The sequence below is a fragment of the Parasteatoda tepidariorum genome, chromosome 9, assembly GCF_982258835.1.
Source record: "Parasteatoda tepidariorum strain Cologne lab strain chromosome 9, Ptep-v5.0, whole genome shotgun sequence".
Classification (NCBI taxonomy): Eukaryota; Metazoa; Arthropoda; class Arachnida; order Araneae; family Theridiidae; genus Parasteatoda; species Parasteatoda tepidariorum.
In genome coordinates this window covers 25993125-26006792 of record NC_141763.1, presented here as the reverse complement: position 1 = coordinate 26006792, position 13668 = coordinate 25993125, and the positions used below count along the sequence as shown (strand labels likewise).

Below are 13668 nucleotides of genomic sequence, written 5' to 3'. Positions count from 1 at the left end.
TTCATTTTAAGTAATTTTCCACCATTGCATGTCAAAAATTCAAAGTATCATATGAAATGCAACTTCATTGCTGTTTTCTCGTAGGGACACTTTTAAAGAGTGGACGTAATTATTCTTATTCTACAACTTTTAATATTTAATTCGCTACCAATTAATTAAAATTTTAGTAGAAAGTTGATCAGTTGGCATCCCTGGTAACATTTTGTCATCACTTTTTAAATTTTTCTCCGTTGTGTACATTATGTATTATATTTTCACCTAAATAACATAACAAACAGACCAATCATCTATTTTATTATTTTTTCCATGTTTCATTCCAATAAAATATTAAAAAAAAGAAAATAATACAAAATTATCAAACACAGAACAGAAAAGGTTTCACAAACAGACATAAATCCTTGAGTTAAAATTGCAACTTGTTTCCAGAAACTGAAATTGAAAACAAAGACAAAAAATTAAAATTAAGCACATTAAAACAAATGACAATTTTTAATAAAATTTTATAGATTTATTTAAAAAAATATAAATAAAAAAAAACAAAGTTAATAGTTTAGAATGGTAAATTGCATTATAAAGCTCGCAATTGATGATTATTGTATGATGATTATTGATGATAATATGAATGGAAGCATAGCGTTTGACTTTCACGATTTTGGGGGGTAGAATTTTCCTTTTATAGTTATGATAAAATTTTGATTATAATTCAAATAAAACCAAAACCAGGACTAATGTTTTAGAAAATTAAAAGAGTTTTGTTCGTAAAAAGTCCATATTTAGCTGATACTTATTTACTTGTCTGACACTGCTATCAAAAGAAATGTAGCAATTGTTTCCAATATATTTGTTTACACTAATTGGAATGAGACTAAACCTAACTCAACAGATAGAATAGTTTGAACGTTATAAGGTTAGAGTAGTTTAGAAGTTATAAGGTTAAAATAGTTTAGAAGTTATAAGGTTATGCTTTTATACGAAGTATTATATTTGAGTTATAACAATTTACACATAAAAACCCTTCTAATTTCGTAGAAAAAAGGGTTTTAAATAAAAGAGTTAACACATGGATATCGTTAAGGACTATAACTGTATTATCGTTCCAAAATTTAGAAAATTAATGCTTATAAAAGGTGAATATCAATTGCTATAATATATTGTAACAAAAATATAACACTTTATACTTGATTAATATTAAATATTTATTATAATTGTTGTAAAATAAACTATTTTTAAAATTGTGTTAATCAAAACTATTAGAAATGGAGACAAGTGTTCTCAACGTGTCAACACGTGATTGCATTTAAAATGCATTATAGTGATGTAAACTAATCGATTTTATACATTAAAATAAATCATTGATTTGTATACTTACCGAGAGTTGTTAATTTAGTAATGTGTTCTTCATTATGATGACTAGAAATGTTTATTGGCACGGCGAAATATTGCTTCTCTTGTTCCTCGAATCACTTTTTTTTTACAGACCTGCAAGTAAATAATTTGAAACATAAAATTTAAAGTACAAATTATATTTAAAAAAATAATTATAATTTTAGCAAATTTTAATCGATTCATCTGCATTAATATACAGGGTTTGCATAAATGTTTGACCCATGGAGTTTCACAAGACTGTTACATGATATAAATGTTTAGTATGTGCACCCTTGGTCATCCGGCAGACATACCATTATTTATCCAGTTCAATATCAAAGTCCGACAAAATAGCACTGATGCGTTCCTGCGGTTGGCATTGGGCAGTACATAAACTTTGTTCTTCACAAACGTACCTACTTATGTAAGTTGGGGATATGTAAATTTTGTCTTTCACGAGTTGGCCAACTTGTTTGCAAGTTGAAAATACATGAACTTTTTCCACCACAAATTCATGCACCCGCAATCCCAACGATCATGCAGGAATGCATCAATGCTGTTGTGACAGGCATTGCTATTGAACGTACATGTATGGAAGAGGATTACAATTTTGTGACTAAGGCTGCACACACTGAATATTTGTATTGTATGTATAGGAAACTTGGTGAGTGTATATATGTTTTTATGCATCATTCGTCTCTCATAGGTCGCTTATTTGTAAATAACCTTTTCATCAAAACTGGATGAAATTGTTAGGCTAACCCTACACAATGCATTCAATGTGTTCCGTATTCACTGTTTTTTATGGTATTTGTTTTAAACCCTCGTAGAAAATATAAAAATCGAAGACCTCGCAAATTTATACTTAGTTGATCATTAGAAACACTTAAAAGTTTCAAGTGGCAACGAAGTAGATTTTAGTATTTTTACACCCACGTTTCTCAATAATGATTTATCAGATTTTGGTTTCTTCCTCGCTTAAATATTAATTTACATTTAATTCTTAAAATTAGATGATATTATGTAGCATGTTCAGATTCTGTATATTTTTGACTTCAATTTATAAGAGGATTTTAAAAAATATAAATAAAGGACGGCAAATATTCTTCCCTTTGTATACAATATTGTTCACGGTGGTTTGGCATTAATGCGTTGCGCACATTTTATCGTACGTCAAATTGAGAAGAGATATTTAATAGAGTGGTAGACTCTTAAAAAGCAATTTCAGAATTCTAGGTAATATTATCATCATTTTAAAAGCCTCACCACGATGTAGCTGGAACAAAGTGTCGTTATATATGAATTTTTAAATCATTCATATGTAGTGGTGCCTAAAATAAGTTTAAATGGGAAAACAATAATGTCTTTGAACATTAACTTAGCCACCACTAAAATTTTTTTTTACAAACAGCGTGGAAAATTGGCAGTTGTGCATATAAATGATAAAATGTTTATACGCAACATCACTTTGTTGGAACTCTCTCGTGGCGAAGCTTTAAAAATGATAACAGAATTACCAAAAATTCTGAAAGCTTTTGTTTTTCAATGTCTAACACTCAATAAAATCTTTTTGCAAAAAGCTTAGTTGTTGCCAGGCATGTTTAAAATATTGCGTTTTTGCAACAGTAGTCCTGAATGGGTTAATAAACTTCCATTTTTGCTCACTGTTTGCAAAAAAAGAGGGAAGAGGAAGAATACAAAGTTTCTAATTTGCTCTAATTAGTGAGACGAGTCTAAAAGTGACATAAAATACTAATCAAATTGCTTAGAGCTCCAGGGTAGATGATCAACTAATCAACGAATATAGAGAGGGGAAAATTATCATCAAGCGTGGGCAGGTAATTAAAGTGGACACTTACAAGGTAAGGCCACCACCCAGAACGACAAGCCCCGGGCAATCGTTAGATAGTGTGTATCAGTGAAATATGTTAGCTTGTAAATGGTTGAAGAAAGTGACACCATTATTAATCATTTATAAATAATGGCCGATACTCTATGTTGGTGGCACGTTTATGATGACAGACATAAAGAAGAAAATTTATATCCTTCAACTACTACGAAATTTCCGTAGTTTCAGAAAATACTTTTCCTCAAAACAACAAGGCTCATGTATTAATATTTTCAAAGATGCCAAACTGCTTTGGGCAACGGATAAAAATTTTCGAATGGAAGTCTTTTATTGTATGTTTCTTGGTTTACTAAATTCGATTTGTATGGGTTTTTTTCCACCACTACTTCCAAATAATTCAAAAACTTATATCATACGTCGCTTTTTTACAGTAAAGCTGTGTTGAGTCTTGTAAAATGTTGGCAAAATAACCAAAAATCTGCAAATTTCAATTTGTTGTTCTTTAAAAGGCCTATCGGAATAACTGGAGCAAAGCGACGTTTAAATTAATCCTTTAAGACCCAGCCAGAACAAATTTTACGACTTATATTTTAACCCAATTTATGCATAGTGGTAATATATTCACGTTTATACTAAATTTTAAAAAAATTTCTCTAATACCTACCATTTTAATTTGAAGAAATATCCACTACAAACCTAAAATCAGATCCTAAATTTAATATCACAGCAACCGTATTGCCTACGAACCTCAACGAAACCAAACAAAATGACTAATACTACGCGATGAATAGGACAGGGCTTTGCGGCCCAGGCGCCCAGATCCAAAAGCAAGACAAGATAAATTTAATATCAGATATGTTTTCTTGCGTTGCCGACTGGTAATTAACTACGATGAATAAGCAAGAACCGAAAGCCCTAAACAAATACTTTTACATTAAAGCATTAAAAGTCAATAGTGTATTCTAGTGTGCACGAATTACTTTTAAATTCTTAGGCTAATGCTCAGTCCAAAATAACTTTCCAAACACTTTCTTAGATTTCGAGCTATTCATACAAGAAAAAAATCACACTTGGATTCAAAATTTTATTAGGAAAAATTGATATTAGCAACATTTTATCATTATTTTTTTCAGATTACTATTGAAATTGATTGCAATGAATGTTTTTGTTTTAAACATGAATAATTTGAAATAAAAGGCTCTGATAAAGTTTTTTAAGTTCTGATAGAAGTTTTAAGAAAATCATTTTGTTAAAACAATTTGAACTTTAAATCAGTACCACTGGAAAAAAATACTTCGTAATATTGATAATAATCTGAAAATACTGAAAGGTGCAATGATTAATTTTTGCTGTATTCTTCGAATAATTTATAAAAGATTTTCCATAGGATAGTATTTTTATATTTAAAGTGATACTGAAATTTATGCTTTTTTATATTCTTGAATACGTAAATTTAATTAGAAATGACTTGGGACATTTCCTACATATAAATAATGTAAACATTTATATGAATGCCTGATATTTGTACTACTGCCACTTAAGAAAATCATCCTTGCAAAAGAAAAAAGTTATTCAGAGTGATAAAAATACATTTATCAATTTTAAAAAATATGAAATATTGTAGGATGGGTAATGTAGAACTCTTGGGATTTCAAAAACGTGAAATGTTCAATATTTTTCTATATTATTATTTTAAGACAAAAATTAGCAACAAAAAAAAGCGCCCATAATTAATTATAATAAAACTATTAATTATATTGAATCAAAAGTTTAATCAAACTGAAATTGTTCATTATACGGTCAGAAGTCTATTCAAAATTAAATTGCTCATTTTATAGGTTGAAGCCTATTTAAAATTTAACAGCTCATTATGCTAGAGGTAAGTCTATTCAAACTAAAACTGTTCATTATGCTAGAACTAGACCAATATGCTATGCTTTTTTATTTTCTGTTACATCCATATAATTGAACAATTTATCCATACTATTATGCTTAACACAAAAGAAATAGACCATAATCATTTAAAACAATAAATCCAGAAATCATATAATAAAAACAAATAATTATTCTTAAAGTAACAAATTTAAAAAACAAAATTACCAAACTATTTTAACTAAATTACTAGCTTATAAATAAAAGTATTAGATTAGATTTTTATTTCTTTCCTGATAACTAAAAGTTTGATTTATTGCAAGATTAAACAGCCATTAAGCTATACTGCGCTGCACCAGCACATAGTTCCACATTTATTCTCCCGAATGAAGCATTTAAGCATAATAAAATTTAAAACATTCACCAATGAAAAAAATATCTCATTTCCTTTCTTTATATTCAACAAAATTTTGTCACCTTTTATCGGAATAGATATTAAACGCAACTTTGCAAAACAAAGTAACAGAAAAAAAATCTCTTTTCTTTTAAATTAGAACATGATTAATTGTGCAAAATGACTATTTAAAGGAACAAAAACAATATGTTTAATATTATTTTATATTAAATCTTTTTGATGCACATTTCATTTATATATAGATTGATCGAAAATAATCGGAAAACAATTTTAAGACTAAAATCCATCAAAAGACTGAAATTAACCTCAAATATTAATTATCGTTTTCCCTTCTTTCAAAGAACATTCAATATTCCCATTTAAAGGCACAGATCGTTTTCATTGATTGAATAAATTAAATGTGTAAAATAATCCATATTTATCAAATGCAAGCAATCTGATACGTTTAATAATATCTTATAATGTTTTTTGATACGCATTTGATGTACAGAAAATTTAATTGGAAAAAAAAGTTATTAAAAACAAATCAATCAAAAGAACTCAAATCAACTTCAACAATATTCTTTTAATTATCGTTTTCACCCTTTTCAAAGAACTTTCAACACTATTCATTCAAATTCAGAAATCGTTTTCACTGCTTGAATGATTTCATTAATCTTTATAAAATCGTTTTGAACAAAACATATGTTTTTATATACATATTTCGGAATAAGAAAAAAACGGAGAAGAGTAAAAATCATTCTAACGTCAATCTAAAGATATTGATTGTGAGATTTCCTTTCTCAACCGGTTAGTGAGAATACATTAAAATGTTCGAAAATGCTGAAGGGCGACCCATGAAATGTTAAAACTATTCCAATATGTGACAGTAATGGCTTTTAAAAATGCTCACTGAATCTTAAAGATGTGGATTCGGTAGCGATATATATTTATTTTGCTTCTATTTTGTTATTGTTTAGTTTTTGATTGATCATGGTGGGCTGGGATTCGAATTTTTATTAGTTGCAAAGCAGCGAAAAATTTTCGTTTGAGTTATTTGAATTCTTTTTCCAGCAAATCACGTATCTAATTGCCAGATTCCAAAGTAATTAATTTAATAGTTTATTGTTTTTGCTTAAAAACGTGGCATACATTGCTCGAGCTTTTAAAGAAATAATTGACGTTTTAGTCTTGAATTATTATTTTCCCATGGTTTTGCTTTAAGAAAGATTAATGGAAAAAGAGTATCGTAAATATATTTTTTTTCAATGTTTAGAAATTTTACTACACAGTACTAAGCAAAAAGGCAGTATTTCCAATATTAGGTTGATAATAGATGTACAAATTTTTGTTTTCGTACTTAAAACTTACAATATTGTGATTTTATTAGACTGCCACTGTGCTAAGAAAACGTAGTACTACATAATTTTTATTAACAATAACTATTAGTAACCGAATAAGTAAGGTCGTTACGGAAAATTTTCCTTATTGACAGACAAAATTAATATTTTAGTATATAAATTTCGGTTTTTATGTACTATTACAAATCAATTCATCTATCAATTAATGTAAGCATAAATGATCTATTAGTTAGAACCTACCTAATTTCTTAATTATTTAACTAACATTTTAGGAAAATTGCTCCATTGACTGTACAGAGCAATGCATAGATGGATTTTTTTTTTGTATCTGCGCATAGTGCTAAAGATAATTTAAAAAAAATTATTACAACAAATACTTAATTTAATGATGAGGTGAAGGGGTTCGAAACCTAGTGGTGTCTGGTCGATAAGAATTCCGCACCCGGCTCGCACCGACCACAGTGATGACGTAAAATTATTCTCAGTGATAAAAAAATCATGGGTTAGAGTCCCCTTGCCGTCAGGCTAACCGTGGGAGACTTTCCTCTTCATGTAACGCAAATACGGGTTAGTTCCATCAAAATATTCTCCACGAAGGCAAATTTCTCCCGATGCTTGATCTAGGAGTTCCCTTGTCTTCTTTATTAAGTTCAAAATTACAAGGCTACGGAGTTGGACCTTGGTATTCGGAAACTGAAAAAAATTGGGTCGGCTGTTCAACTATGGTTATAAAATAGAATATACTACATTCACATTTATCTCTTTTTCCTGAAGAAATAAACTACCTTTGAAGTCATGGTCAAAATTACTTTAAATTAAATTTATCAAAGAAATAAATGGTAAGCATATATATTACTACCACTTTAAATGTAGAAAAAAAAATTTCATATAAGTTAAAGATAGCTATACTGCATTTTATTAGGGTCATATACAAATAAATACTTGCAAACTTTTACGCATTTGGAGCAACATTTTATTTTTAGATTTAAAGTGGTAGTAAATATATAAATTTTTTTTTGTTTTATAAACTTAATTTTTAAATGATTTTGATCACCACTTTTCCTAAAAACTTAAGTATATATATTAACATGTGCTACTACAGAGATGCCAACTGCTCCGGACACGCCAAAATAATTAAGAAAATGGTAAATAACTACAAACTAAATTTTGCAAATATTTGATTAATTTTGCTTGCTTTTGGGAAGGTTTAGCATGACATATGTACCTTGAAGTGGTGAATTATATAAGCCTGCGAATTATTTAGAAATAGTGGTGGATAAAAATCAACTCAATTTAATTTATTAAAACAAGAATCACAATTTATAAACTACCACTTTAAGATATTTATTTACTGTCCGGAGCAAGTTGGCATCCATGTTTGCCTGCTTAAGCTTTGCCCACTTTATTAAAACTACTCCAATATGCGGAGCAGTTGGCATTCCTTTATGAAGTATTTATTCCATAGTAGATACTAATATTAAGAAGATTGATATCAGTTGTTAATTTTTCCAGGTGCGTACGAACTCGGGTTGAACTTAGACTAATCAATGCTGATAAATCACCCGATTTTGTCGAGAGATATTTCTTTTTATAGTTAAAGTGGTAAAAGAAAAAAAATACTTTCATACATTTTTATATTGGTTTAATAAAATTGATTTACTATAAATTTTTGATCAACACTACAAACAGTTTAAATTAATATATAAATTTCTTATAATTCCCTTTTCTAAATATTAAGTTTTTGAAAAGCTAGTAAATCATTTCAGCTTGCAGTCTTAAATTCATTTGTAATTTCGCTACCACTGCAAAGAATTTTATTCAGAAAACGGCATTTATGGCTGTCATTCTAGTTCAAATTATAATTTTGAAAAAAAAAATAATGATAATAATGGAAAGAAGGGACTTTCTTGAAATTCAATGGAATGGAGTGACGGCTTTTTGAATTAATCAATGAAAGCGTCTTAATTAAATTTAGAAAAGTTTAAAAAATAGCCCTGAAATGAAAAATTTAGCTACAATTAGAGCACCAACCACAAGCGTAAATAGTGTTTACTATTATTATGTAACTTTTTGCATTATTTAACCCCTTAACGCACAGATTTTTTTAAAGAATATTAACGGCCAAAAAAAATCACTTTTTTTTTTTTAATGTAAAAAATCACACTTTAGAACATTGTCTTTTCTATTGGTGAACAATTTTGATATACTGCGCTTTTGTTCCATGAAAAAAGGCTATATTCAGAGATACCAACTGCTCCGGACAGGCCAAAATAATTAAAAAATCGACAAAAACTACAAATTAAATATTGCAAATATTTAACTACTCTTGCTTGCTTTTTAAAAGGTATAGCATGGCATAAGTATTGTAAAGTGGTCAATTATACAAGCTACGAATTATTTAGAAATACTGGTGGATAAAAATCTACTAAATTTAATTTATTAAACCAAGAATCACAATTGATAACCTGCCACTTTAAAATATATATTTGCTGTCCGGAGCAAGTTGGCATCTCTGTATATTTTATTCTTGAATAAATAAGTGTAATAGCTTACAATCTTATGCAAATGATAAATATCAATAAAACGATTTTTTTTTCTTGGCTTTCACATTGCCATTTTCAATTCTCGATTATATTCGAGTGTGAAAAATTATTGCAGCATAAAATACAACGCCGCTCGAATTATCTCGAGTGTGCACAGTTTGGCCTGTTTAGCGTGCTCGAATTAATTAGAATGCAAAAGTTAAGGGGTTAAACACATTAACGCAACATAGGAAAATCATAAATATATAGTCAACGTGTCATATAAAAATCATAACTACGCAACATCATGTCGGCTAACTTTTACTATTTTCAAAAGTTTTTCTCTCTTTGGTAGGATTATGCCATTTAAATTCAGGTTAGAAATTGGAATTTCATTAAAACTTAACCAACACTTAAACAGAATTTTAGAAATTTCACTTCACTTATTAAATTGAGCTTGATACCTGAGATAAACATGATAGGTAGATAAATTATATAAAAATGAAAAAAGTTTTATATAGGAGAGGATATTCTTTAAGGCATTGTGTAATAATGGATGAATTTAATATATAAATTTGATATCTTCACTAAGACACATTGCTAAAAAATAGTGCGCCGCAATAGGTCTAATGTATTTGTCTTCTTCAAGGTTCTGATACTGAAAAATTTTATTCAAAGCTCGTTGTATTGCACTTTAGAGCTTTGGAGAAAAATTTCTGGTTTAACACGTTGAATGCCATGGGGATCACCGGTGGCCGGCACTGAGTTTGTTCGCAGAGCCACGGGGGTCACCGGTGACCGGCGAAGCCAAGATTATTAGAAACACATAATTCGAGTAAATTTTTTATATTATTATCGTTATTAAAATGGTTTGAAGAAATTAATTTAATATAGAACACACAAAAATAGTTTCATTTATATACACAGAGATGCCAACTTGCTCCGGACAGCGAATGAATATTTTCAAGTGGTAGTTTATTAATTGTGATTCTTGGTTTAATAAATTCAATTTAGTAGATTTTTATCCACCACTATTTTGTAAACAATTCGTAGCCTTATACAATTCACCACTTTAATCAGTCACGTGATGCTAAACCTTTCAAAAAACTAGCAAAATCTGTCTAATATTTGCAAATATAGTTTGTAGTTATTTATTTACCGTTTGGCGAGACGAGCAGGCCATGTAAATTCAACGTGTTAATTCGTTTCAGGTTGATATATAATTTTGATTTGTAAGTAATAGAGTTTGAAGCTGTTGCCATTGATGTTCTTACATTTTAAGTAAATTTGAATTTAGAAATTTCAAAGAGTTAATAAACGATAAATATGTTTAAATTATTTTTAATCATTTCTAATGAAAATAAAGTGGTAGTGCATAAAATTTGCTACCACATTAATTATAAAAATAAAACCTTCCGAGAAATCCGGATAAGTTGACAGGTATGCAACTTCGTTCCATTTGATATATTTATGGAGCTTATAATTTGTAATGCATGCGAAATTATTATAATTGCCTACTAAATACTCCACACTCTTGCAAAAGATTTTATAAAGTAATTGAAAGTTAGAAACTAGCTTAAGAAATTCTGTTTAATTTCACTAATGTTTCATTCGTCTGATCAAAGATAATTAGAACTATTGGTGCGTTTATGAAAACATTTTTATCAAAAGGAAAAAAAATTCTTTGAACAAAATTTAAAAAAAAGCATATATTGACACAAAGTTTACAAAATCGATAGAAAGTATTTGTTCACAAAACGAAGCAAATTGGCATTTCTGAAAATGATACCGATTGCTCTTTTTGCTCTTTAATATTCAAAATTTGTTGTTAATTTATTTCTTATTTCAATGAAAAAGTATTTTTTTTTTTATTCATTAATTTAGGATCCATAAAATAATTTTCATCTTCATAGTAAATAATTAAAATTCGAAACTATTATGCATCTTGAAAATTATTTATATAATTAAAAAAAATTAAATGGAATGATTAATGCCTAAATTTGGTAAACTTACAAGGAATTTGACTTACGCAAGCTTAGCTTTAATTTCTTTCATAATTTTTCGTTGTTTTGATTCGATATCGTTTTCTTTTTTAAATTATAAAACACGATATGTCTCTTAAGTCGTCTGCTAATTTATATTTAATTTAAAACAAACAAAGAAGCTACGCTGAGCACTAACAAGTTATTTAAACATAAAAACATATCTGCAAAAAATTTTACACTCTTTTTTTGAGGAAATATTTCTCTTAGTTCTTTATTCTTGATTTAATAACTGTTATATAAAAAGTATTCAGTGCATTTTACTGAAAGTTAATAGTCACGCAGTTACGAAAAATACATCGATCTGCGTAATTAATGCAAAAATACTAATCTAATATAAAAGACAATGAAAAACAAATTACATTGATTAAAAATTAAATTAAAAAAATCACTCACCATTTACATATATACAGACGTAGATAAGAACTCTCGTTATAAGGTAGTCCAGTCCATAATACTAAAGAAATCGTCATTTTCGTCATCTTCGAACATAGGTGTGCTGCTGCCTGAGTCCAACAACATGACAACTGGTGAAGGCGTTGTGCAGTAGGAAGGAGATGACGATGTATCAGGGGGTGGTGATGAGGAAAAATCGTCAATAGAAGCCCCTGCACTGTCCTTGTCGTCATAACCTATAGCATCTCTCAATTGTTTGATGTACTCAATCGCAGCCCTCAGAGTCTCAACTTTACTCAGTTTTTTATTGGCTGATGAAGATGAACTTGAGCCCCGGTTTTTCGGAGATTGCTCCGGTGACGATGACACTCCTAAATGGGGCGGAATGTGATCTCTAAGGGCAGAGAATCCGAGATTGACCAACCGAACCCTTTTTCTCTCACGCGCATTTCTTCTTGCCACTGATCTGGCTTGCTGCTGGGGCGTACGTGGTTGACCTCCCCTCCTTGTGCGTCTTTTTGGTCCAATCGGCTCGTTGGATACTCCGCCCACGCGATCCAATGGCAGCAACAGTCGGTGCGGGGGAGGTTCTGTTTTCAACTGGTTGGCTATCAGGTCGACCGGCGGGCTAGATAAGCTTCCGGATGAGGAACTATTGTATTGTTCTGGAATCATAATGGATATTTCTTCATTACGTGCCATTTAGATGAGCTTCACAAATCGTTTGGTAGTTTCGCTTTTGTAACTGAAGTGAAGAATAGTTTGTCCTTCCAGTTTTTTATTTAAGATTTCATATCTTTTTTCTTTCTTTTTTTCAAAAAAACAGTTTTAAATAAAAATATTCTTTAATTGCTTATAACTGCTAACACATATTTGAAAATTTGTGGAACAAATAAACTTAATAGATATTTCAATCTGCATGAATGTTGAAAGTCTTCAGCTGGCTATTGTCCAAACGATAATTCAAAAAGAAATGATCAGTTTCAGCTTTAATAAATATTAAGCAAACGATATTCTTGTCAAATTGATTTTCATCCACTTTTATCAAAATAAAAAATTTTCTTCCGTGTGATTTTTTTTTCTTGCAAACGATAATTTAAAATAAAATAAACTTGCAAATGTTCTTTTGAAATATAGCGAATAAATAAAATGAAGAAAAACTTCCCACGCTGTCCGCTCTTCTGATCCTTTTCAACCGTGAAGGAGACCGTCTAGTCCTCCGCAAGAGCAAAAGTGATTCTCTAAATAGGGAGTATCGAATTCCAGACTAGAGAGAGAAATCTTCCTGGCCCAGTTTTTCATAGCAGAGTGGTTCGGCGTTAAATGATCTTTTGCCCCTCACCGCATCGCTTTATCTGGCCGCTAACGGTCATTACGTTGCGCTGAGAAAAAAGACTGGTTTCTTCTGAGGAGCATCCTCCAAGGGGAGTGGGAACCCCCTTCAAATCCCCCCTTTGACTCGTGACGTAACTAGGCGCCCACCTTTGACTCGTCGTTTTCCCTGGAGGTTGAGGAGGGGTTTTTTAGGGATATAAATGTTTTAGGTCTTTTGTTAATTGTTGGTGACTGTTTTTACCGCGGGGTGGCGCCGGGTCGTGGAGAGATTTGCTCCAGTATTTTCATTCCCTCATCCTCTATTTTCAATTTGTTCTTTTGTTCTAAATCTAAAATAATCGTTTTTGCATCGAAAAAAGAAATTTTCGTCATTGTTCTTCTTCATTAAACTATCGTCTGCTTGGTCATGGAATTAAATCAAACCGTGTCTCTAACGATTGTGCTTTATAATTTGGAAATGTTCACTGGAAAAAATTATGCCCTTAATCTAATTTTAAAATTTGATGCGCTTTGCTTGAATAAAAAAGATGAT

The 13668-nt window shown here is 29.9% G+C and overlaps 1 protein-coding gene across 1 annotated transcript; it reads right to left on the bottom strand.

Annotated features, from left to right (window-relative positions):
• Positions 1-278: 278 nt before the first annotated feature.
• LOC107452883 (uncharacterized) lies at positions 279-13208 on the bottom strand. The gene is made up of 3 exons (XM_016069505.4): positions 11802-13208; positions 1370-1479; positions 279-429 (listed from the first exon to the last, which is right to left on the bottom strand). Exon 1 carries the CDS (start codon positions 12501-12503, stop codon positions 11838-11840), a length of 666 nt encoding a protein of 221 aa, XP_015924991.1. The 5' UTR covers positions 12504-13208; the 3' UTR covers positions 279-429; positions 1370-1479; positions 11802-11837.
• Positions 13209-13668: the final 460 nt, after the last annotated feature.